This window comes from Rhinolophus sinicus, chromosome 9 (assembly GCF_057876585.1).
Source record: "Rhinolophus sinicus isolate RSI-liver-muscle chromosome 9, RSI-T2T, whole genome shotgun sequence".
NCBI classification, from domain to species: Eukaryota; Metazoa; Chordata; class Mammalia; order Chiroptera; family Rhinolophidae; genus Rhinolophus; species Rhinolophus sinicus.
The window spans coordinates 35903951-35931200 of NC_142509.1; the positions used below are offsets into that span (position 1 = coordinate 35903951).

Here is a 27250-nt window from a genome sequence, read left to right on the forward strand (position 1 = left end):
ACTGATGTCTATTAGTTATCACCAATCTTGTGACACAAAAACATATGACTTTAAACTTAAAATGTGGTACTTTGGGCCAATCATAAGACAAACAATTCCTTGGGAGAGCAGTCTGTTTTTACAGGTCAAATGAATAAGAGTCGTGTTTTAAAAATTTAGTGCACTAGAATTAGGTTGGTTTGTTAATCTGTTTGACATTGTTACTCCAGCAGTTTCTAATTTTAGACAGTATCTTATTCCACTTATTTTTTTTTCCTATTCTGGAAGTTACCTATTTTTAATCTCAGATATTTCCAAAATATGTGTTTCAAAACAATTTTAAAACATGATGTCATTCAGACTTGCTAGATGGTACAGATTATACTAAGTGATTACATGATACATGAGAATTCTCAGTTAGAGAACTGGAGACTTACAATGCTTTGCTTAAAGCATACAGGTTAGTAAATTAAAAAAAAAAAGAATAGCCACAATATTTTGTAGCTCATCCCTTAAAGAGGTGGAATCTCTTTCCCCACGACCCTGAATCTGAGCTCTTCTTCCTGACTTCCAGTTGTCAGGGGATAAAAAGATCCCAGGTCTTGTGGAACTTAAATTCTGGTGAGGATGGCAGACAATAAACGATAAGCAAAGTCATTACATAATACGTTAGTAGAAAATGCTATGGAAAAGAAATGATCAGTGGAGATTGAGAATAATTTGGTGGTGTGCGTGCATGCATGGGGTGTGTGTGTGTGTGTGTGTGGTTTTAAATCAGGCAGTCAAGGTTGTCTCATTGAGAAGGTGAAATTTACACACAGACCAAGGAGGTGAGGGCAACTGGATTTCAAGGGAAAAGCATTCCAAACCAGAGGAAATGGCCAGAGCAAATGCCCTGAGCAGACCAGAGGAGCATCACAGGACGTCTAACGCTAAGTTCTTAAACCACAGACCATCTTTTGATTAGAATTCAAAGAAACTTAACATTTCTTTCATTTATGAATGTGCGCTACCCACTCTGCTCCTACCACGTGCTGCTATGCCTGTCCCGATCTGTGCTTCTCTAAATCATGAACCCATAATAGCTTTCAACCACCCTAACATAGTAGGGCCTCAGTATTCCTCCATATGTTAGTATATAAAAACCTTAAATGGGACCAACACAACAAAGGAATTTTTTGGAGAGTCAAAGGTCCGGGCAGGCATGGAAGGCATGTGATAGCAACAGAAGGAAGTTTGTGAGAAGCCCTTGTGAAATTTGCTCTGGGTCTAGTCCCACAACCTGTTCTAATCCAGTTTCACGTGTCACTCTCATTTATGACTAATGAACTAGCCTCCATGGCTGAAAACATTAAGAACTCACTTTGGTATGTTACCCCAACAGAGAAGCTGTGTAGAATGGTAGACAGCTGAGTCGGGGTTTACCCCTTGCACTTTCAGTAATTCCTTGTGTTACAAAAACTCTAAATGTAGCCAGATTGTTGGTAGTTAATTTTGTTTAAGAAAATGTATTTCTGATATGTAGAATTTGTGATATATAGAATGTCCCCTTACCACAGATACAATAAAAGGATTAGGATCATAATTTTTTTTTTTGCATCCTTCTTTTGGTTAGGTTATAAAATATTTTTGGCATTCTGCTCCAGTCATTATTTCTAATTTTTTTTTTTTTAAAAAAACTCATATTAAAAAAATTGAATAAAAGGAAAGACAATGTTATTGTCTTTCCAGTTTATTTAGAAAGAAAAACCTAAAATATAGTGGTAAGTTAGGGCTTAGAGAACCAAATCTAGACAATAATAGGTAAAATCATCTACATGAAAATCAACTCAGAGAGGTGTATGGAGACATTCTTACTAATCACATGATTTAAATTGGAAGTAATTTTTCAATACCAGTTTCAATCAATAACCACATTATGGATGATATCAGATGGTGAATTTGCAAAAACAAAAAGTCTTTTGGAAATAGGACATCACATCAAAATTACCAATCTTTTCCTAAAGGAAAAGATTCAAAGATTTGACTCGTATCAATTTGACACTTTTGTACAACAAAAGGTATCATAAACAAGTTAATATATACATGACAAATTAAAAACAATTTTGCAGTGTACTTAACAAAAGATACGTATTTTTAATAATGAGTTCCTGTATATCATTAAGTGAACCAATAGAACAATAAGCAAAGGATATAAAGACAATTCATAGAAGAAATAGAAGTTGCCAATAAATATAAAGTATTCAAGCTGGTAATCTAGGAATGCATCCTATACACATATTTCCACAAATATTCAACGATTTACCTTTTAAAATGTTCACTGTAGCATTAACAACAAAATATTGTGAACAATATTAAATAAAATATTGTATGCTACTGTGCAGCTATTAAGAATAATAGATTTCAAATACTGACAAGGAAAGTATAGCATAATCTCACTTTTGCTAAAACACACTCTTACGTATACAAAACATGAAAAGGAATTCTTAGTTACATGTATTTGCTCAGGACAAAGTTCTACCCAACTGTGAACAATGAACAGTGGGAACTGAAAGTTGTGAGGAAAAATCTAAAGGACTTTTTTACTTTATACTATTTTATTTTGTTTGTATTTATAAAACAAATATGTATTACATTTATACTCAGCCACAAAATCAAGAATTTCCATTTTGGGAAAGAAAAAAAACACATTTTGGCCTGGTGGGAAAAATAAATTTCAATTACACATGAAGGAAAATGGTGTGGGCTTCTCTATGGATTATTCTCCTTCAAATGTATGGCTTTGTTATTCCTTCTGTTTACAATTTAAGCAGCAAATATTTTAAACAAAGACAAATCAAGTATCTTACTCTTCATATGATTATGAAAAAGTGTAATTTAATTGCAAATGACAATGGACTAGAAATGGGATCTAATGCATAGATATTTAACATCAACTAATAGAAAGGTATGGGGATGTGAATTTTACGAGGCTATTTTCTAAATTATAACATCCACAAATTCAAAATCCAAGTGTGGGTAACAAAGACATGCTCTGCAACACTCTGATAAGGAAAGACCGCTTTCAGTTTAATCTAATCTTATATCATTTTTCCACCCAGCCCCCAGTGCAGTTACTTCTTTCGGAGACCAAAAAATATAACTTTTTTTTTTTTTTAAAGAAGACAGCTGTCACTTTTTCCCCCCTTTACTTCAATATTCCAATAGAAATATTCTAGCTAGATCGCTGGTGATGTAGAAAGCATGCTTGTGCAGAGATTGCTAATTTATTAAGGATACAGTAATGGCTCTGTAATTAAGAACTATTTATAAACACTTTCATAACTTAATCCTAACATTCAAAAGTGAATTTATACCATTCAGTGAAACATATATTAAGTTGAAGGAAAAAGAATTTACCTAAATGCTGAAGAAAAACACAGGTTGTATGGAGATGGGTGTTTGGGAACTGAGTCATGGCTTATAAGCCACTTGGGTATCCACAATTGTTACAACACCCTTGTTGGTTTTGCCTGCGGATAATTGAAGGATGAGACAGAAGGGCAAAATGATTCCAGCAGAGAACTTGGAAGAATAGAACCAACTGGGAGGAAGCCTCTTGTTGGTAGAAAGTAGACCACACTTTTGACCCCTTAAGGAAAATGCAACCTTTTGAAAAAAGACATCGGTCATTTGGTATTTTAGTAAGGGCAGTGCCATCTTTCCACTTACCTGTTCCAGGAGATGACAAAGAGCTGGCTTTGTTTTAGCAACCTGTATATTACAATCACATTCCTTTTAACCCAAGGCAAAGATTAGAAACCGGTCCCCACCCTGCTCCAAGTCCATCCTGAAGGACCAGTGTTTGCTATGACCTCACCTACCCACACCTGGAGACCTGTCCCAGCATGGACAAGTCCAAACAATAGTTTGTTCCTCCACCCAACACTCTCTTCATAAGACTCAAGTACAGCAACCAGAATACATTTTAAAAATGGGGCACCTTCTTAAAGCAACTACTTCCCATTTTTCTGGGTTTCCTTCTGTGAAGTCTCCTCTCTCCAGTTTATGCTGAATTCTGCTTCAGGATTTCTCTTCCTAAAACACCCCCTGGATATTTTCAGTGAGGTGCGCTGCAAGATCTTTAGCAGATCCTTTTTCTTAATAAAATCCAACTCCATAGCAAAGCAATCAAGTGTTCTCAGCACCAGTGAATAAACAACCCTTTTAAGTCTTTGTTTTCTGCCATCCTGCATTTCTTGAATGTTTCTGCTTGTTCTACTTACACTATTTCCTATACATTTCAATGCTCAGTGTTATCTGTGGAAATCCTACCTACCCTTTAAGGATTCACTCAAAACTTCTCTTTCCAGAAGTCTTCAAATATCCTCCAAATTGAACACTTAAACCTGTGGCCCTGTGAATTTGAAGCCAGTTCTCCCTAGGTGCTTCTCTCATCACTCCCAAATAACCCAGGTACCTTGCCCTCCCTACATGGCCACTTAGTGAATCTTGTAACTAAGAACCGTCCCTTTTCCCACTAGTGTATAAGCTCCCCAAAGCACATTCTATCATTGTGTCCTTTTAATGCCCCAAAGCACATAGAACAATTTAACACAAGTTGTGCCCTCCATTTGTAATTGAATAAATCAAGAAGTAGGAGCCAGATTTTTGGAGAAACCAGGGATTTTATAGAGCTGTTGACAGAGACGCAGGACAGTGGCTAAGAGCACAGATGTGGGGGTCCGACAGATCTGGATTTGGATTCACTAGGGTACTTACCAGCTGTGTGTCTTAGGCATGTCCTCTAAAAAGTGGAAGTTAACCAAACCTAGCTAATATGGTGCTTGTGAAAATGGGGTCATGCACAAAAATACCTTAACGTGATGTATGTGGCATCTGCTAAGGAGAGAACTGTTAGGTATCATTGGGATTCAAAGAAGACTCTACTAATGCAATACTTAAAGGGGAAGTTACGCGTAAGCAACCACTTCTATGATTTAGGGAACAGGCAAGTCTTTAGCTGAAGACTGGCCTTTCCATGGTCACTGCTTGAATGCCGAGAAGGCCCTTTAATCTCTCTATCCCAACAAAGTTGCCTTATGCTACATACATGACATGGCGGCAACATATTTATCCAATATAAATATAGAGGAAGAGAATGTATATAAAAGCACTATGTAATCTGCAAAGGATTACTTTTATTATCTACTTCAACTCAGAGAAAAAAAGCCAAAAGTATATGACATTTTACTCAATTTCTACCATGTTCTGAGGGCCTTGAAAATAAAATTTTTCCTTTCATCTAATTTTCCTTCCTTTTACTGCTTATAAAACAGTAAATTTGGTTACTCAAGTTCTCAGCATGAAAACTACATCTGGAATGGTAATATTTTGCGCCCTCTGCTGGCCTACGAGCAGGATAATAATACTACCTGAGACTAACAGTTCAAGATCATGTTTATTTTCATGGCCTTGACTATAAAGATGTCCTAGCATTCCACATGAAGACAAAATCTATAGTTTCAGCGCTAGCTTACAGATCTGACAATTAAAAGCAAGTTCTTTATGTCTACTTTCTATTTTTATTATCTTAGGGTTCAAATCTAGAAAATTTTTTTTGTGCAAAGCCTAGCTGCCCTCCATTAATTGTTTTTCAAAATAATTACTTTAAAAGATTCTGCTGTTTCCATATTTAAGGCTGAAATCCACTGAAAACAAGCAAATCTGCAATTCTGTATATTTCCTTTGTTGTCACTAATTTTGCAATTTACTTCCAAACTGACAGGGATTTATATACTAATTTAACTGTGAGTCACTTTTCATATTCAGAGTCTTACATTATATATATGAAAACTAATTTATTAAACCTTTGTAGACAAAGATGAACATACCTGTATGGCAAGCATATATGAAGAATGAAGTTACAAAAAAGTAAAAGTGTTATTAAAATTGATGTATGTAAATCACTTACAAAAATACCCCAAATGGGATAAAGCTGCTCATCCCTGATTTTTCTCATTTGGTTGTCAGAGTTGAAATGTGAATTTAAAATGGTTAGATTTTTTTTTTTTTAAAAGTGATATATTAAACTTATATACAGATAATTAGCAAAATGTAGAAAGGGAAAACAATGTACAAAAGACAGATAAAAACCATCACTCTTGACAGACACTCACAATCCAAAAATAGTATAAACCTTAACAAACTATCCCTAAACCAGCTCATACTTAATTCTCCCCCAAATTTTTATCAGAGAGAATAAAATATAATAAACCAGCAAGCGCAGTCTTTCCATTCTTTAAAACAGGCCTAACTTTAGCCCACAAAAAAGCCTCGGACAGATTTTTACACATGAGAGGGACAAACAGGAAGACAATTTCATCTGTCCATTTAGTACTAGTTACCAGAACAGTTAGAATTAAATAGCTCTTGGTGCAATGTCAAGCAGTTACTCGGAAGCCTTCTTGTTTTTTTGTTGGTTCCGGGGAGAGTTCTTTAACAAGTTTCTTATCCTGAGGTACATTCCTGTAGATTCCGCCATGTTCTCAAATTCAAATGGCGTTATTCCAGTTGCAAACTTGCTCATGTCGGGTATAGGACTATGAATTTTAGCGAGAGCTGAAGGACTGCTGTCCTCATGAAGGAGCTTCTGGCTGCCTCCGTTCCTAAGGTCACAGTTGGATTCGACGCCGCCATTATCCAGAAGAGAGTCTCCAGAGGCTACCTGAGCGGACTCTTCCTCTTCCTTCTGACAGGGCAACGTGGCCCCGGAATCTGGACTCGAGGGATGCTCAACTTCTGACTTCTGTGTACAAGTGCCTGGTACCTCGGGCTCATCTGGCGGCTGCTTTTCCAGGGTTTTCCCCTCGGGGACAGGGAGGTCTAGCTCATTGGGACAAGGTGAAGAGGCAACGGAATTCCCAGTTAGAGGTGTGTCCACAGGAATATCTGAATCACTGTTGACGCTCTCCGCCTGCTCGAGGGCCGCCCATATCCGCCTCTGCTGTTCTTCAAGTTCTTCCAGAGTCAGTGCGTCCTCATCCATAGCTGCCGCTGCCGTCCTGGTCTGTGGTGAGTCACTGGGAGTCAGTGGTGGGGTTCCCTTGGGGAGGGGAGGAGTCCCCCGGGCTAGTGGGGGGGGAGTCCCAGGGGGCAGTGGCGGCTGAAACTGAAAAGCTCCCCGGCTCGGAGAGCCACGCAGGACCTCTGCATCTGAAACAAGCAAGCACGAGAGTTTAAGTTGTCAGAGCACGTGGCTTTACTAACATTTATTACTTGAACTCGGCTGTATTCAGATTTAACAGCCAAAAAGAACCGGCTCGAGGGGAAGAACTCCGTGGCTCGTTGCCGCATGTCCCCAAGCCCCCTGAGAAGAACGCCTGCAGGGAGAGCTGCAGGACCTTCTGGGGCCAGGAACTTGAACCAAAGCCTTTGGGAAATCCTTTTCATGCCATTTACATCGTTTTAGGGCCAGACGCAGAGACACAGACAGTCACTTCTAGAATGCCGCAGGACACCTGGCTGGGAATGGACCCGGCCGGACTGCTGTGTGCATGGGAGGCTGGAGGAGACAAAGCTGAGGAGACAAGTTCCGTCTCTAGTCTAGACTACTCGCCTGATCCATGGGCTCAGGAAGCTAACTGGTCACTGCTCATCACCCTGTATGTCCCCCACATACAACAGAGCCAACCTGTCCAAAACAAAGGATCTTTTCCTAAAACCTGGACTCTTCTATTTGCTCTTCTCGTTAATGGCACCACAAGTGTTTTCTGGGTAGTCTCCCAAACAAACCTGCTCAGCATCTGAGCATCCTCACTTTCCTTCTGTCCCACCCGGGTCCTGTCTCTCTGGGTCCCACCCTTTCCTGGAGACTGTCACAGGTACTTCATTCTCTCAGGCCCATTACTGTTTGCAGGAATAGTGAAGTCGCCTCTGCCTCTGGACTCATCTTCCTCATCTCTATCCTCCAGACCCTGAATCTTTCTGAAACACGGATCTGGTCCTATTAACCTTGCCACCACATTAGAAACCTCCAATGACTCCCCCTCACCTACAAAATGAAGTCTGATCTCCACTTACAAGGCCTCCTGTGACCAAGAATTTGCCTTTCCATCACGTCATTTCTTACTGCCTGGTTTCAACTCCAGCTGTCGCTGTTGCTGGCCCAGTGTTTCATGTGTCTGCATTTGCACCTCCCACTATCTCAAACGCCCTAATGCTGCTCACCTGCCTGGTAAATCCCTGAATTCACCCTGCAGGACGCAGCTCAAAGGCACCCTTGGTAAAGGCCTGACTTTTCCAGCACAGTTTCTCCTCTGAGCCACCATTAGTCTGTGATCAGCTCTGTGGCAGCAACATGGAATCCTAAGGCTCTGTGTATCCCTAGAGGCCAGCACACTTGTGTTAAAATGATGTGCCTACATCTGCGATCCCTAGTGAGGGAGCAGCCACAAAGGGCAGCAGTTATATTAGTCTTCCTGCCCAGCATCTGGTAGAAGGCTCCGAAACACGGTACATGTTTTAAAACTCTGGAAAATTCAACTGAATAACACAGAATCTTAAAAGCAACACCAAACCAGTCTGACCTTTATTGTGCAGGCAATAAGATTTATGAGGAGAGTAATAGACTGTCACTTAGATTTTAAGAAATTTCAGAGAGCAAATAATGGCTAAAAGAACTGAAAGAAAGGATTCAAAAAAAAAAAAATCTTTTGTAAGGACACCAAGAGCGATTGGGTAAGAGAAAAGCCTGAACTGAGAGGCAATTACTGGGATATGGTTAGGATTCTGGTAACTGGCTACAAACAGACGGCTGAGCTCAAGGGTGGAAGGAGCTGCAGCCGAATGAAGTTCTCAGCCACGTAATTACAGACACTGGGACCCAGAGCCTCGCTTTATCACATGGGCTGAGGTTGGCTCTAGACTGGTTAATTATATATGAAAGAGAAAGACAGGAAAAAACTGCCCCTGGGAGGCAGTTTTCTCAGACCTCACCAATCCCCTAACAAGAAACAGAAGAAAAAGCTCCCAGCACAGGCCCGAAAATACCTGCCCCTCGTGTGTGGACCTAGCGACAGAGGGGCCACCACCACAAATTCCCAAACTCCAAGAGATTGCAATTGTGTCACAAATGGTTCAAAACACCAAGCACAGGTGGCTTTCCCCACAGGTACTCTTAAGGGCCTAAGACCTAAATTCACTTTTTATGGGGAGATTTCCCCCAACTGAACTGAAGTCATGGGTGATGGAGCCAGACAGCTGGAACTAACTAACATCCGTGAGAAAGAGACTGAGATTTTTGCCTTTACTCAGAAACCTTGGCTCCGGCCTCCGATAACAATGAGAAGTGCTGGGCCCTGGCACGTAATTTTGTCTGGGACAAGTGCTTTCGGGGAACTGCTTGTTTTCAAAACTTCTACCGTGTTTCCCCGAAAATAAGACCTAGCCGGACCATCAGCTCTAATGCGTCTTTTGGAGAAAAATTAATATAAGACCAGGTCTTATTTTACTATTAAAGACCAGGTCTTATAATATGATACGATTGATATGATACGATATATGATATAATATAATGTAATATGATATAATACCCAGTCTTATTTTACTATAAAACCGGGTATAGTAGAATATAACATAACATAACATAACATAACATAACATAACATAACATAACACTGGGTCTTATACTAATTTTTGCTCCAGAAGATGGTCCGGCTAGGTCTTATTTTCGGGTAAACACGGTAAGTACGTAGCAGAGGCTGCAATCACTGTATTCTATGAACGCTTTGGCCTTGACAAAAGTGAGAGTGGACATTAAAGTGAGGCCGTAGGTGCTGAAAGGCCCAGGCTGTGAACTCCACTCAGGCATCAAGAACTCCTGTGGTGGAGACTAAGCAGACCAAAAAAATTGGGAAAATGGTTTGGGGGCTTTGATTTTGGACTTTGAAGCCACTCATCAAAATAATTTGATTTTGGACTTGAATTCCCTTGGACTTGAAGGGATTTCATCTCTGACCTTTAAATTCTCCCTTAGAATTTGAAAATAGGAAATGGGGTTCACATTCAAATTGGAGGCAATTTATATTATCGGCATCTTATTATTAGAGTATCTGTATGCATTTTATTTTAATGCTTCCCTTTACTCTCACTTCAGAACGTCTGACATGCTATATAGGACCGAAGTAACTGGGCATAATTTTGGATGGGAAATAGCACAAGGAATGAATTTGCAGTTTTAGATTCAGAGTGGCCTTGGAATTTATCCAATTAACACAAAGTTCTGATCCATTCCAGAGCCTTCTGGGGGCAAAATCTAGACTACTCGTGAGTAGTCCCATGGGAAACTCAGAGGAGCAGTGGTTGGTACTGGGGGAAGAGGGGACTCAAAAGCTGGGTGTACGACTATCTGACACACTACTGCTCTGCTGAGAAGGCCCGTCGTCACAATCCTGACTGACTGCAGGACACGTGCTTCAGCCCAGAGGGTTCAGAGAACAAAAAGCCAGGGAAGCAACGGAAGGCAAGGCCTTTATTCCATTTTGGGTTTCCAGGAGGACAGATTTCCTCGGTCTCACTTTCCTGAGGAGGAGTGATTTATTGAATTAACAGTTGGGAAGAAAACTGGGCAAGCTCTGCTTGGCTCTGCCTTCTTCCTCTTGGAATGGAGCTGCCAAAGGGGAAGACTTCCCACTGCTTGTCTGACAGCAGTGCCCCATCTGACCCAGGACTGCTGGCACGGGTTGGGTGGCTCTGCCTAACTCAGAGTCCAGCTAGCTGGCCCATTTGGCCCTCATACCCAGCTGTGTTTTCCAATTCATCTTTCATCAGTAACACTTTTATCAGTGATGCTCTGATCTTGAAGGATAAAAGATTTATTACTTAGTTCGTGCTCAAAAACTTCCTCTTTCTTACAGAACTCAGGAACATACAGATTTGTCCTACCTTCTCCACGAAATCAAAACCATGAAACGAAACCTACCCGAGTCGAGCTCCATGTCGGCGGACGAGGCTGCTGAGTCGCTTCCCTTCTGCTTCTTTGGACTAGTAGGACTGGATTGAGATGAAGACCTCTTGCTGCCAGACCTCGCACTCGGCTAACGGAGGAACCAAACCGAAGTTAGATGGGGTAGACAAAGAATGAAGCTCCACCCCTTCACTTAAACACGACAGAAAACCAATCTGGAGCTAAGTCCAGGTAACTGGTGAATGTCGCTACCTTTCCCTTTGATCGTCAGAAAGCAGAGCTTTTGCACAAAGCAGGAGAAGGCAGTAAGATGCTAATGCGTTACGACAGCCCCCAGACACACGCAGTGCGTTTCTGTAAGTGACACCCCACAGTCTCTTTACCGCTTGGAAGTTAGAAGAAAGGTAGTTGGCAAACACGTCCTTCTGCTGACAGGCCTGCATGGGTATGGAACCAAACATCCTCCATTCCTGATGATGGAAAAAGAGCGGACAAATAAATGTGCTTTGCTATTTTGCTCAAAAAAGGAGGTAAAGTGGAGGTCTCAAATCACATTTCTGCTTTCTATGTGACTTCTCCTTTTTGGGGGAATTAATGGAAATAACGGTACATTGAAAGAAAAAACAAACAACCAACGTTTCCTACGGAACGATCAGGCCTGAATACTGAAGGCCGCCTGACAAAACCCCGTGGCCCCAAGACGTTCTGCCGACTGGGAGTAGGCGTCACGGGCAGCAAGGAATGGACTCATCCAGCCTGGCTGGCTCCAGCCTCGCTCCCATCAGGCCCTCGCACGGCTCACGTGACTGCGCACTGCTCATGTCTCCTAACACACTGATTCATGCCGGGTTGTCTGTCTTCTGTTTTCTCCCTTTCCAAACTGAATACTCATCTTTAAGGTTCAACAGCCCTCGTTTCTCTCTCATGGCCAATAGCACGCTCAACAGTGATTCTCAGTATGACTCACTTTGGGCTCTTGTTAAACCTATAGATTCCAGGACTGAGTTAAGTCTAAGGGAAGGACTCAATACTGTGCATTTCTGCTGAGCAACCCAAGGGGATTGAGGGGGAAGAGGCACTGAGTTTGAACCATGCAATTTTGCCCTAATTTAGCCCATGCATTTTTTTTAAATTAAAATACCACCACCACCATCATCACCTCGATAGTTAATTGTTGAATTTCAAAACCTAAGAGTTGGGAAGGAATAAGTGTAGAAAACCATTCTCATATAGAATGAGAAATTTTACTTTGAGGATAAAAGGGGAAGAAAGAATAGTATACTTAGATTTATTAAAGGCAGAAATTCATTTCCCAAGTAATTCTGTAAAGCTTATAATACTGTCTCAGAATCATCCCATAGTTTTTAAAAATAATCTTTTTAATTTTAGAATAGTTTTAGATTTACAGACTCTAACCATTCTATTTTAGCTCCTTTTCTTAGAACAGAGAATCAGAAAAAAACTGGTGGATTTTTTCCTGCTGAATACAAGATTTCACTTAAGATTCTAGTCAATATAAAGGAAATTAAAAAGTTAAACACATACGTAACACATTTACATCTTTATGTAGCAGTAATTGGTACATAAGCTAACATTTAACAATCTACATAATAATGTTACACCTCAGAAGAATAAAAGCACAATACACTTACGTCTGGAATTCCTCTGGGAGTAGATATATTAAAACCTGGATAGTTTACCAATTTCGAGAGATCATAAGTGACACTTTGATTCTGTTGCATTTCTCCAGCTCCTGTTTCCCCATCAGCACCATCTATTACAGACATGAAAAGAGTTAATATTGCTAGATGTCAATATCAATCTCTCTCCAGATCAAAAATAGACCTGGAAAGTGCTTATACACATGGCAAGAGAATTATTCTGAGAATAGCTTTATTTAGAGTATGTCTGAACCATTAGGGTAGACTTGTTAAACAATGTGAACATACTACTTTGATAAAATATTTAAAATCTTGGAAACTATGGTTCTTTTGTGGGTTGCTTAAAAGCCTGTTTTGTACTGATCATATGATTCGCCTCATGCTGTAGTTCAATGCTTTTTAAAGAAGCATTTATAGAACATGTACTATGTACCAGATAGTGTTCTCTTTGCAGGTAGTGTCTTAAATAGTTTACAAGTAGCAAAATTCACTTCAACTTCGTAATAACCCTAAGAGATACATACTATTAAAACCACTTTACAAATGAGAGTAATCTTTAAGGGATACTTGGGAAGTTCTTTACTATTTTGAAAACTATCAAATAAATCACATATTGATTTTTCTAGTCCTATAATGTCAGTCCTATAATGTCTACATACCTGAGGTAATCAAACAGTTTATGAAAAGTTTCTCTTTATATAAGTATTCTGGCTAAGAAGCCAAGAAGTAATGAAAGAATGAGAGTATAACTATTTTGCAACCCATTATTAATTAATGGATGGATATAGGCAGTGACCACCAGTGACTGGTCCCATCACAATTCACAGGAAATAAAGAGAGACAGAAGAATGTGCTAAAATGTGGGGATGCATTGGCAAAATCCTGCAAACTCTAAAGGACAAAATATGCAGTTTTGTTAAAAACAAGAAAGGAAACCTCTAAATTAAAAGAGATTTAAAAGACTCTCAATCATCTACAATCTTTTGTCCAAAGAATCCCTATTTAAACAAATAAGCTGGGGAAAAAAAAGAGAGTTTGAATGTTAGCATGACTTGGAGATATATTAAAAGGACTGTGAGAAATACCTCTTTGGTATTATTTGAGAAGTGGGGGGCTTGGAAAATTTTTAAAAATATTTTTATTTTATTTTTCTTAACTTTTGTATATTTAAGTGTGTTTTTCTAGGACCCATCAACGCCAGGTCAAGTAGTTGTTTCAATCTAGTTGTCGAGGGCACAGCTCACAGTGAACCATGTGGGGATCGAACCGGCAACCTTGGTGTTAAGAGCACTGCGCTCTAACCAACTGAGCTAACCGGTTACCCTTAAAAATATTTTATATAAATAAGTCCTCAGAGAAAACGCAGAGCGCTGCTTCATCCATCTGGGTTTCTTTCCTTTTTCTTTTTTTCTTTTTAATTTAAGATCAATGGTATCATAATATGTAAGTTATCCAGAAACTTGCTTTATACTCAGTATTGCGCAGTCTTGGCTGTGTCAGCTCATTTACGGATTTACTCCGCTCTTTCAACATAGTAGGGATTCTACAGCCCAGATCTACCGTGGTTTACTTAGCCATTCTCCTTTAGGGCCTTAACGTTGTTTTTAATGTTTCACTATCATATTCAAAGCAAAAACACACACACACATTGCCCTGTGCACACGTGTGAGTATTTCTCACACGTAGTAGTAGATACCTAAGAGAGCAATCCTAGATTATAAGAGGGTTTATGTATTCTAAACTTGATAGGTCTCCTGCCAACGACGGATACATTTCTGTTACTGAGAAAGGCAAGAACTTATGACCACTAGCTAGAGTTGATACTTTGGCCTAGGAAGTCATTGAGCAGGTCGGTCCAGAAAACCATGTGATAATTCTCAATGAAGTTTTTAGTTCCTTCCTTGTAAAACAAAGGAAACACCACCATGATATTTTTGTTAGCACACACTAAACAAGCCAGCCATTCCTATCACATTTTATTGTGATCCTTTAGTTAAAAGAAAACACTGAAGGTGACTTATTGAACCTAACATACTATACCTTTGCCATCGTAGAGTGCAAGCCCTGAATGCTCCAGTTCAGCCTCTTTGAGCCACCCCGGGGGGTACCCTAGCTGGCGCATTCGGTATATAAAAGGTGGGAGGCTCTTGTCCGTCACACCCAGTGCATCCTGAAGTTCCTCACTAAGTAAAAATATAAAGGAAAGGAAAAGACTGTATTCTTGTTTGGATGAACACACATACTGTTCTGATGTTTTAAACCAATTCTGCATCTTACATTACACAGCCTGTGGCATGGTGCCTATTAAACACATAGCTAAGAGTTCAATGAATGTTTTTGAATCCATCGATATATATTATCTAGAGCCTGGTTAGAAAACCTTATGTACCGATAATTACCCTGAAGATACGCAAAATGTTCCAAATACTTGGGAAAGAGAAATGACATTCCATGCTAAACAAACAAGAGGTACCTAATAACTCCCGGCTTGAATCTTCCAAATCTTTCTTCCACTTCTTCTGCATGGTATCGCTGCTGAAAATTCTGATTGTTTGTCTCACCACAGGCATCCATGAATTCTTTTCTCTTTTCACTTATTCGAGCAGCATTCCGAGGCTAAATTGTAATGCATTCAAAAAGAATGATAGTAAGCACTTTAGAAACATTTCAGAAATTAATATAAGCACTTTGTTAGGTCAAGCAAACAGATTCCTGCTGTTTTAATATATAAGAATAAGTATAAAAGAGGGTGGCTATTTTAGAAAAACTAGGCAAGGAAGAGAAGCAGTCACTTTAATTTCTTATGACCTCAGTATTATCATAACATAAAATCAAGTTTTCAGAATAAGCTGTCTAATAATTAATTCCCATAATGTTTCATTCATCTCAAATACAGAGAGCACTATAATAAATTTTTTTAAAAATCTAATGCCTTAAAATTTAAATCCAAATTCAAGGATTACAGGAAAGTAACACAGGAAACTTTTTCACATCACACAATGCCATAACTAGGCTGAAAACATTAGAAAGCTCTGGTTGAAAGGTATTTTTTTATATGAGAAAAATTTACCATTGGGCAATCTTTCATTTGATGTTCTTCAGAACCACAATTGAAACAGTGAGGCTTTGGCCTATTTAGTCAAAAAACAAAGATTTTCATAATGTAAATGAAAATATAAAAGCAAATCAATGAAATTCTATATGACAACAAAGTGTATCAGCGAGAAGAAAGCACATAGATTACTAAGATCCGCAATGGGGACATTTTCACCTCCTTGTACTCAGTGATTAAACAAATAGCTTTTATCAAGAGCCCTATGTTCTCGACTGATCTGTTGCCTCTGAGTTTTGTCGGTGGTTAGCAACAGAAGAACCATAGCAAACAGATCATATTTCCTTTAGGCAACACAGAAAGGGGCAGATGGTTTCAAGACAACAATCAAATTGACAGCAACAATTAAACTTTTCCACCCACCCAGGCACATTAGGCACAGACCAATGAATTCCAAAAAACAGACGATCAACTTAAACATTTAAGATATGTCTATATATTGAAATTATAGCTTAATCTGTAACTTAGAGTAAGCCAGCAATAAAGAATATTAACTTCTCAAGCTACAACAGTTTATGGTTTGGTTAAGAAAAAAAAGAAGAAAACACAGACAACGCCCCACACAAACCTTTTGGCCTTTACTTGTATTTCTTGCCCTTCTAGAGAAACAATGTGGCTGAAGACTTGCTGGTACCTTTAGTGAGTTTTATTAAGGAATAGTTATCATAGTCTGCAAAATTTGGTAAATTGTTTTAAAGGTGAACTTAATGGCAAGATGCATAAAAGATCTTCATTCACTATGTAGGATACTTGGGTATTTCCCATCCTTCGGTAAGCTGAGGGTTTTCATTTAGTAGCGGTTGCCCCAGTTTATCAAGGCAAAAATTAGTAAAATACAGGACACTTCCTATAACCTGTAGAAAACAAGTCAAAAAATAATGCTATTTAGTAGGGGGGGAAAAGACATTAAATAATATAAGACTACAATTAACTTAACAATTTATTTCTGGATGAAGTTATTAGAAAGAATAATTAACTCCGTAGTTAAAGGAGCCAGGTTTTGATGTGTTAGGTAAAAGCTACCTCTTTAAGTTGCCCTATAGACTCCTGTACCATTACTGTCAGCTGCACTCTCTCCAGACTAAAAAAATAAAAACTTGTCAGCAACTCTCACATTTCCCTCCAATTCCCCACTTCTTTGCTTCCTTTGCAGCAAGTTGTCCATATTTATTGTTTCCATTTCCTTTCCTCCCAGTCTTTTCCCCTCCATATTTTTTGGAAAATTTTCATACAGAAAAGTTGAAGAAATGGGACAATGAACACCCAAACACCAAGTCTACTCCATCTAGATTCAACAATTGCTGACAGTTTTGTATGCACAGCTGTCCTTCCGTACGCGTGCGCGTGACGAGAGCACACACACACTTTATACTGAGCCATGTAAGCAACATAAGTCCACTATCATCATAGTCTAAGCCATATTTTCTCTTCCTGAGGTTAATACAATAACTTCCTAACTGCTTTCCAGCTTCCACACAAAACCAGCTACGATGATTTTCATGATACTTCACCCTGAAATATTTCAGTGTGAGCCTTCTCAGAATAAGAACATTCTCCTGCAAAGCACAATCCCACTGTCACACCTAAGAAAATCAGTAATTCCTTAATCTCATCTATATCCAATCTATACTGTTTTCCCCAACTGTCCCCAAAAGGCCTTTTCCCTCCAACGCATGATCTGATTAAGGTTCACGTGTTACGTCTTTTTAGTCTCTTTTCATCTAGAACACCCCCCCCCCCCTTTTTAAATTAAAACGACACTGCCATTCTCTTGAACATCTCCGGTAAGGCTTCTTTCTCTTCCTAACATTGCATTAGACAGTGGGGCTCCCCAATGACCCCCATGCCGCCAAATTCAATGGACGGTTCTCAGTCTTCATCTTAACCTATCAGCAACAATTGACACAGCGGATTCCTCCTTCCTTCTAGAAACATCTTTTTCCCCTGCCTTCCAGGACACCATTCTCCTGGTTTGCTTCCTACCCTGCTGACCGATCCTTCTCAGTCTTCTTTGCTAGATGCTGCTCATCATTCCATCTTCTGTGAGGCTCAGGCCTTAGTCCTCTCTACTGTCACTCTCTAGTGATTCCAGAGCCACAGTATGAAACACAATTTATATGCGGACAACCCCCGCCATGTCCAGTACTGACCCCCCCTACACTCCAATCTTGGATATGCAAGTGCCAACTTGACAGCTCTCCCTGGACATGTAGGAGGCCTCGCAAACTCACCTATTTAAAGCTGAACTGGATCCCTAGTCCCCCGAAAACCTGCTCCTTCCTCCAGTCTTTCCCATCACACAAAGGCAGCGACATGCTCCCAGTTGCTCAGGCCAAGAATCGGATTCATTCTGACTCCTCTCTCCTTCTCATATTCTACCTCCAGTTCATCGACACATTTGCTCAGTTCTACTTTCAAAGTATAACCAGGTTCTAAGCACTTCTCCCCACCGCCACTACCACCTTGGTCTAAGCCGTCCTTTTCTCTCACCTGAGATGAATACAATAACTTCCTAACTCGTTTCCAGCTTCCAGATGCAACCAGCTACAGACTCTTCCACACAGAGCCAGTTCTTTTAAAAAGCAAGTCATATCATGTCACAGTTCTACTTAAAACCCTCCAGTGGCCTCTCATTGCCCTCAGAGTAAAATCCAAAGTCCTCACTATGGCCTATAAGGCAGCATAAGGATTCAGGTCATGCGCTCCGCAGTCAGAAGGCACGGATCCAAACCCTGGCTTTGCCATTTACTAGCTAAGGGACCACCGGCAAGCTGCTTAGCTTTCCATGTCTGTTTCATCTTTTGTAAACTGAGACTAAAATAGTACCTTCACCAGTAGTACCTGTAATGAGCTTACAACAGCACTGGCTACATAGTGAGCAATATATGTTCGCTTCTGCCTCAGGGCATCTGAGGAACTTACTGTTCCTACTGCCTGGAATGTTCTTCGCTCACACTGCAGGCTGGCTCACTCTCACCTCACTACACTCACGCTATGGCTCAGACAGGCTGTCACTAAACACTCACCATACAAACCTAATACCCCAAGGTTACTCTCTAACTCCTCACCCCACTTTATTTTCCTTCTGAGCACTGCCTTCCCCCACTAGAATATAATTCAATGACGGCAGGGACTTTTTACTTTCTTCATTGCTATGTCCCTGGAACCTACAGCATTTAGTAAATATTTATTAGTACCTATTAAAGAACAATTAACAAATATGCAAAATTGCCAGTTTCCAAGCAGGTGCCAGAACCTCAGGTTAGAAGGGAAATGGGAAGTGATCTAGTTCAAATTCAGAAATCTTTCTTCAAAGTGCCTGATAGCATCTCAGTCTTCATTTGATTCCAGCAACATGGAATTCACTTTTTTTAGAAAATGAGACATATCACTTCATTTTTCACATCTCTGATAGAAATTTCCACTTTCTAAAAGTTGAGTCGCAATGTGCCTCTTTGTACTCAATCCGATCACGGGTCCTAGTCCTGTCATAGGGTGCTACATAAAGTGATTTAAAATGATACCTTTGCAAACAATAGCCTTTTATCACATCTACGGATATGTGATGTGCCTTCTAAATCTTTGCAATAAGATTTCTGGATTCTTCACCATCCCAGCAGCCCCATGTCTTTAAGATCGTGGTAGATCAATGGGGCACAACACTTCATAAACATAAAAACTAGTCTTCCTTTAACAGAAGCCAGAATTACATCATCTTCAAAAAATTGTAAGTTGCAAAATTACACCACTCTATTGTATTGACACTGCTGAATTTTGCAAAGGTACTGAAAGGCTTACATGAAGGTTCATCCCCATTAAGCTTTTTCTACTATTTTTCACCCATTGAGTCTGGCAACATTTTAAATTTCATATCTGCCATCTGTTATATTAGCTATTTATCCCTCTCAGCTTCAACAAGCATGTTTTCTGTATCTTCATCCAGGTTCTTGAAAATAAACACAAACAGGTTCATCAGGACAAAAATAAAGTCCTCCAAACAACGTCTATTGTGCCCCAGGTCCCAATAAAGTAGCTGTTAAAAAACAAACTATAATATTTAGAGGCTGAAATCTACATTGTTGTTTATAACAGACTTAATAAAAGAATGTGGGGGTGGGCAGATGGCTCGGTTGGTTAGAGTGCGAGCTCTCAAAAGGTTGCCGGTTCAATTCCCACATGGGATGGTGGGCTGCGCCCCCTGCAACTAAAGATTGAAAACGGCAACTGGACGTGGAGCTGAGCTGCGCCCTCCACAACTAGACTGAAGGACAACTACGTGGAGCTGTTTATCATTTAAATGCCACCAAACTGACATAGGCTAGGAAACACGTATCTGCAGAATTCTAAAGCTAAAATGTCCAAACTTACACTAAAAGCTTCCTTGTTGTTTGTAACAGCACAGGATTCTTCCACTTTATGGTCCTCTTCTAGCATAACACTGGATGGCTGACGCAAAGGAAAACACTCATTACAAAGGGTAACCAATTTTTAACTTTAAAATCCAAATATTAGCAATTTGAATACACTCAGTTTTCTAATACATACCATTAAAGTATACAAAAATTTGAATTCATTGTCATAATTAGAGTAAGGTAGGTAGGAATGGCTATAAGAGAAATTTCACATATTGGAAAATTAAAAATTCAAAAAGATATGAAAATAGCATCTTATGAAGGTGATGGGATTAAGAAGTACAGTTGGTAGATACAAAATAGTCATGGGGATGCAAAGTACAGAGGAGGAAATATAGTCAGTAATTTTGTAATAATTATGTATAGTGTCAGGTGGGTACTAGACTTATTGGGGGATTACTTCGTAAGTTATATAAATGTCTAACCACTATGCTGTACACCTGAAACTAATATAATATTGAATGTCAACTGTAATTGAGAAAAAAGATAGCATCTTCTGAAGCATTAGCATACACTATGACTTTTGTGTTAATGAATATCAATTATGGAACTTTCAACACTTAAACTGGCAAGGTAGACTTTTAGTTTATCTTGAAATCAGATAACCAGAAAGATTAAAAAATACATAACCCTATATTACCGGTCAATACTGAAAATATAATCCTCACAGACCTCAAGCCACAAAAATTCTGAAGTGTACTTGAATCAAACATTTAATAATATTTAGTATGGTTTTTATTAAATGTTATTTACCATTTCCTGAATCTTTAAAAATTGTATATGATAGGTGAAAACTAAAGGTGATAAAAAATTTAGTTAATCAGAATACTCTGTTCTCTAATCTCAGAGGATAAACAGCTAACGATCCTTATTCAAGAGATTCTACTTACCTTAATTTTTAATTTAAAAAAAGCCCAAAAAACATAATTCTGATTTAACATAAATCCACGCTCTAATATTCACTTAGCGAAATTTCTCAGATTTGTTTGGGCATGCTATTGATTTTCTTTTTAAACAAGTAGAAGAGAAAAAAAGGATAGCACGTGAACATGTTGGTTTTAGATAAAAAGAATCCATCTTTTATAAACCCCAGAAATAGATATTTTTTATTTGACCTAAAATTAATCTTCTACTCCAAACCTCATGTCCAAGTTAGGAAATGGAAAAAAGAAAAAGCCTTTGAGTGTAGCCAGGTCTGAGTATTCCCCAGAGAAAAGAAACCACAGTCCAAAAGAAAGCCCCAAGGCTGCACTGGGCAAACTGGAGAAAGAAGCCAATGGAAGGATGGGAGGGGAACAGACAATCTTATCATTTTGGTTTCGATTCAAGAGGATCCCCATGGCCTAATAATTAGCAGTGAAAAGGATAACGGACTCATCTTAAAGTCTCTTAAATTTGACATACCTGGGGCAAAAGATTAAAGGAAGTCTTTTCCACATCATTTTTCTGCTGTTCCTCAAATCTTCTTACTAAATTTGATACAAATTCCTCTATTTCTTGATGAAAATACCTGCAAAGGAGGACAAAATGGTCAGAATCCAGAGTAAAACATTGAACAGACTGAAGTCTTATGCATGATTACAGTCACAGTGTAACTTTTGTCATTTTGTTTTTCAGAGGTTTATCAAATCTCTGATTCCTTGTTAACACTAGGGGATCTATTCCTTAGGAAAAGACACACATTGTTGCCAAGTTAAAATGATTATGATACCCTAACATAGTGGCTGGCATAAAACAGTTGGCAAATACTTGTGCTAAGAATAAAATGGATTTCATTTATAAACTTTATGTATTCAACTTTTGAATACACATGGAAATGGTTTGAAATCCAAAAGATATCCAAAAGAAGTGAAAAGGTTACATAATGAAAAGCCCCCTTCCTCCCGGCGGCTGGCTTCCTATTTCTGCCAAAGACTCCAATGCATCCAGGCTCCCACGCCCGCCTCCCAGAGACTCTCTGCATATATAAGGAAACAGCTATGTAAATATTAAACTGGAAAAAAAGACAATCAAAATATAATGTAAGAAAAACTACTGAGGTCTACTTTCTCCAGCTTTCCAGGTCAAGAACCACATTCATCGAATGTTCTTCAGTGCCCAGTTCAGGAGGTGCCAAAGGAGCCCGGGTTAGGCTGCAGTTGGGCAGGCAACCTACTCCTCACAGACTCGATGACCGATCCGGTCTCTTTAGCTCTGACATTCTAGGATTTCTGCAGGTGAAACACCAGATGCAGAAGTTAGGCTATGAGCTAGAGGAGACACTGATTCTAACGTGACGGTGATAACAGTGCTGGAACCTAGCAGTGCCCAGCACCTTGCTGCTGCTGCTACGCTCACCATCAGCTGGCTCAGCCCTCAGAGCCTCCGGCTCCTTGTGCTGAGACAGAGCAGGCAGTGCGCCTGCCACCCAGGTCCTGCTCTCTATGTTCCCTTTACTGTCGTAACTTCGGCCAGCACGTAAAATAACAATCCGATGAAGTGACATGGGAGGGGGCAAGCAACTAAATGAAATGTCTATGACGGTGCCGTGAGGAAGGGCCTGGGCACAGAATCACATCAGAACATTCTAGCAAGCACTGCAGGAATGTGCTGTCGCACTAGAACCAAAAAAGCTGGAAGGCTTTTTGCACAGGTCTAGTTTTGTTATTAGGAAAAAATGTGTGGGAAAGCTTCGAAGCTAGGCAATGAAAAACTTCCGTTACCTGATCTGGGCTTGAGCTCGCTAACATTATTTATTGTTGTGATGACAGTGGTTTTTTAATTTTTTATTAGACACTATTTATCGGGCTTTTACACATGCTTATTTAGTTGCCTACGAGGTGGTTACTGTTAGTATCCTGTTCTCCAGTGAGGAAACTGGGATGACCTGCCCAGGTTCACAAAGGTAGCAAGTAGGAGTCCAGATTCAAATTCAAGTTTACAGGACTCTAATATCCTTGCTCTCAATCAGGATTCCGTAAATTTTAACTAAAAGAATAAGGATTGGTAATGTACACATGAAAACAGCGTCCTGATAGAAGACATTGCTTCATAAACACACGAATTCATTACATTTAGAAAAGGGAAAATGACTTACTTTGAAATAACATTGTTCATAAATAGAATCTGTAATAAAGGTCCATCTAATTTAGTGTTGTTCACCAATATTCCACTAAAACAGAAGTTAAAAACATTCTTAGAGGACTTAAAGTAAAACTTGCATACGTATATATAAACACATAACCTGATAATTCTTAAGTACCAAAGATCATAAAATATTTTACAAATAAGATCAAGAACCAAGAACTCCAGTTTTCTCAAGAAAAGTCTGTTTCACCACTTTTACCTACTCTAATGGTTTAACGGAGGTATCCCTTACATATTTTAAAAAAATATTTCACACACAACTAGTTAATCTTTCAGTTTTCAACCCCAAAGTTTCTTTACCTAATGGTTGTTTCTTTACAAATGGGAGAGGTGGGGACAGCCAGGGATGTATAGACCAGCAGGTTGTAAGAATATATTTGTAAAATAATCAGAATGAATTTGGCTTGCAATTATGTAGAAAAATGAAACCTTTTATAAATTAATGGACAGGCTCTTTTTGGAAGGTAGAGCACACTGCACTAAATATCTCAAATCCAAGATTCTAAAGTAGAGATGTAAAAAGCATCTATTCTTGGATTTGACTTTCAAATACTGCAAAAAAACAGAACTGGGATGCAGTCTGGACATCTGCAATATATCCCATTGGCAACCTGGGACCAGCTGAATCTGTTTCCTCCTCACCTGCCTCACGTTCCTCTACTTGTACAGCATGTGAAATACGTCAGTCTGTATTTGGAATTGTTCTCATCAATTAGGGAAATAAAACTGAAATATGACAAAGTTCAGAGATTTGTTTCAATTTGAGCAAACTTCAGCTTTTAAAAATACATCATGTTTTTAAAAGCCCCATGCAATGGCATGGTCCTTGGTTGGAGTCCAGTTTGAGCAATTAGCTCAGCTCTAGACATTCAGTTGGGGACATTTGAATATGGACGGAGTTGGGAATGTTATTAAGGAAATCATGTCAATTGTTAGGTGTAATAACGGTGATGTGGTTAGGCACGAAAAAGTATTTTTAAAAAAAGATACGTGCAAAAATATTTGGGGTAAAATGTGTATATGGGTTTAGAAGAAGGAAATATGTTAAAATATTGTTAAATGCAAATGATGAAAAACTGGGTATTAATTGAATTATTTTTCCACGTTCTTTGTGTGAAAATTTTCATAATATGAAGTAAAAAAACAACAACCAACAACCGTAATATTTATTGATTAAAAGAGGAGAAACTTATGATCATGATGGTTCCAAAGTAAGGATTAAACAAAGAAACTTGGGGTACAAATTTTATCTAACTAACTTTCTTTTTCTTCTTTTGTTCTCTGTAGAATGCTTTACCCGCCTGACAATATGCAAGGTACTACTCCTAACAAAATTTTATTCCTTTTTCATGATACTAATAGTTTTTATAAATTGGCAAAGCCTACAATGCTACAATCATTTGAAACTCAGGTGATTATAACCCATTTTTAAATAAAAATTTAATGTTTAAATAATCAACTTTATTGGAAAACATGTTTCTCAAAATATCTTTAAACATATAAAAATTATGATTTCTGAGGAATCCTAGTTATAGCGAATATATTTATTAACTAACTAAAAGTGAGTTTAGAGCCGCAAAGTGCTCTCACATACAGGAAGGAAGGTAGAGCATGGGGAAGTTATTCTGAAATATGCCTAAATTCTAAAATTTTAAACCTTTAGTCACCAATGTAGACAGTTACTCCAGCTGGTACCAGGTAAAGAAAGTCCACATGAAACTGCATTTATGGTAGCCCCCGATTTTGCAAGCTTTAAAATAACACTCCACATAAAAATTTTGTAATTTGACAAGTATTTTAGATTTAGTTAGTGATCTGTTAGACAAATTTATAGTAAGAGGTAACTGCATTTAACCTTCCAAAAATCAGATGTCTGAATGCACTCACTGTACTGCTTTTCCCCAGGTACTTTTCCCCAAATCAAGTACTAACTCTTCTAAAATGCTGTATCTTGCATTATTTCTATTTATGAACCCACTTTTTTTCTGGATTGTATTTCACAAATATTTTCACCCAATACATCAGCTTAATGCAGTTATGAGAATTCAAGTTTTACCTCCACAAGTTAAAAATAAAGGATCATTACTCTGATTTATTCAGAGTATGAAATGATATAAAAGTGCTTGCTTCAGCAGCACGTATACTAAAAATGATACAAAATCCTAAACACCCTTTTTACAAAGAAATTATGATTAAATATTAATATCACGATAAAAAATAATGGACAACTATGGTGTAATTTCAAGATCTCATACCTTGGTCGAGTCAGAATGTTCAATTTTCTTCTAAGTTCTTGATGTTATTACTTGTTAAGGAGGATAAACCCTCATTAAACAGAATCATGAAGATCATAAAATCTGACCGCTAACTGACTCTTCAACTACTAACTTACACCAAAAGGGTGTCAGAATGTTGCAAGAAGACACACAAATATTTTGAAGATGACACACTTACTGAGCTCCTGTTTTGTTGCAGGCCTAGGCATTGGGACCTAAAAATTAAAATAGAGTTGTCATCCCTTCCAACATAGACATTTATTTCTAAGATATGGTCATGTAGTTCAAAAGAGACTAACAGACTGAACCAAAAACGTCATTCAAACAACAATGTCCCGACAAAAGTTAAGCAGTCATTCATTTAAGACATTTTTCAAAGTCAAAAGCATCATGATGTGTGTGTGATAAAGTGAATGCAGTATAACTGTTTCCTACCGAAGAATCTAGGATGGAATCTATGAATGTTCACTGCACAATCTCTCTTCAACTTCTCTGTATTTGAAACTTTTCATAATATAGTGGGATAAGGCAGCATGAAAAAAATCACTTTGAAAACCTATAAACGTGATTTACCAACCGCTTTCAGGGGGTCTTCACAAATTTTAAAAGGAAAACTACCCAAACCAAAATTACCTGTATACATAGTAAACACACACACACCAACAACTCTAAGTAAGAATGTAAATAAACATACTAACAAGTCTTGCTAGAAAGGCTGTAATCATGTAACTAAAGGCAAATGGAAACTTTGGCGCTTCCCCCAAAGCTTTGCAACGCACCTTCACCTCGCAAGCTATTTCAAAGTGGAAGAACTGTAAAATGAATCCCCAATCTTAATCAAGTAATTATCCATTTCTCTTGGCACCCCTGGAATCCTTGAGACCCCCAACTCTCCATCCTAGGACCACCAGCTTTTGCCTAACCATAGAAGCAGATCTACGCCAGTCTAAGCATCCGGTATCTCCTAATATACAACTTTAACGGGACCGCGTCAACTTTCGCGTGGCTGCAAAAAATGAAATCGATGACTCCAAAAAGGGGGGAGAGAAGTGGTAACCAGTCTACAATCTGACAGTTGCAACAGTGTGAAATCACCCTAACTACCCGCTACAGGCTGGGTCACGGGAGGAGGGAATCTAGTCCAGGAAACGGATCCCAGAAGCGGAGAGATTTGCGCCGAGGCCCCGGGGGCAGCTCACGCAACCCGAACCCCAAGATTCTCAGCCCGCCTGTGGGGCGAGAGAAATTACTTCGAATTCCGGCCCTCGTGGAATTTCCGCCGGCGCCCTCCAGGGCACGGCACCCACCACACGCCCGGGTGACAGGGCCCAGCGGGCGGGAAGGATATTCTCGGCGCGGAGCTGCTCGATGGTTTCCTCGCACTGCCGAAGCCGCTCCCGCAGCTCCGCATCGCCAACCCCGTTCCCGTTCTCCTCGTCGCCGTCGTCGTCCTTGAAGCGGGTGTGAACGGGCTTCGGAAGCGACTCCTCCGGATGGTCAAACGCCTCGAACAGCTTTAAGTCGCCAAAATCCACCTCCGCCGCCATTTTGGGCTGTAGGGAAGATTCGGGATGGGGCGGAGCTGGCCACCCGGCCGAGGGCGAAGGTTTTAGGTCGGCACCGCTCCTTAGGGAGCTGAGCCACCCAGTAAGGTTTTTTTCCGAACATAGGCCGCGGAAGCAGCGCAAGGGGCGGTTCAGTCCCGAGAGACTACAACTCCCAGGATGCAGTGGCGTCTC

At 39.4% G+C, this 27250-nt stretch overlaps 1 protein-coding gene and 1 long non-coding RNA gene across 4 annotated transcripts; one reads left to right on the forward strand and one right to left on the reverse strand.

The window, feature by feature from the left end:
• Nucleotides 1-1673: 1673 nt before the first annotated feature.
• ZCCHC8 (zinc finger CCHC-type containing 8) lies at nucleotides 1674-27234 on the reverse strand. 3 transcript variants are annotated; one of them, XM_088801043.1, is made up of 14 exons: nucleotides 26858-27230; nucleotides 25491-25531; nucleotides 23186-23260; nucleotides 21514-21619; nucleotides 20066-20143; nucleotides 16448-16551; nucleotides 16266-16331; nucleotides 15656-15716; nucleotides 15059-15201; nucleotides 14626-14768; nucleotides 12577-12698; nucleotides 11308-11394; nucleotides 10940-11054; nucleotides 1674-7173 (listed from the first exon to the last, which is right to left on the reverse strand). In XM_088801043.1, exons 1-14 carry the CDS (start codon nucleotides 27056-27058, stop codon nucleotides 6410-6412), a joined length of 2106 nt encoding a protein of 701 aa, XP_088657169.1. In that variant the 5' UTR covers nucleotides 27059-27230; the 3' UTR covers nucleotides 1674-6409. The 3 variants fall into 3 exon arrangements, with proteins under 3 accessions (XP_088657169.1, XP_088657168.1, XP_074177700.2); XM_088801042.1 differs by having other exon boundaries at nucleotides 25491-25534; nucleotides 26860-27061; XM_074321599.2 differs by lacking the exon at nucleotides 23186-23260 and having other exon boundaries at nucleotides 26858-27234.
• On the forward strand, nucleotides 6896-12203 carry LOC148757342 (uncharacterized). Its single transcript, XR_016022423.1, has 2 exons — nucleotides 6896-7032; nucleotides 10875-12203. It is a non-coding gene; the product is annotated as an uncharacterized LOC148757342 (long non-coding RNA).
• Nucleotides 27235-27250: the final 16 nt, after the last annotated feature.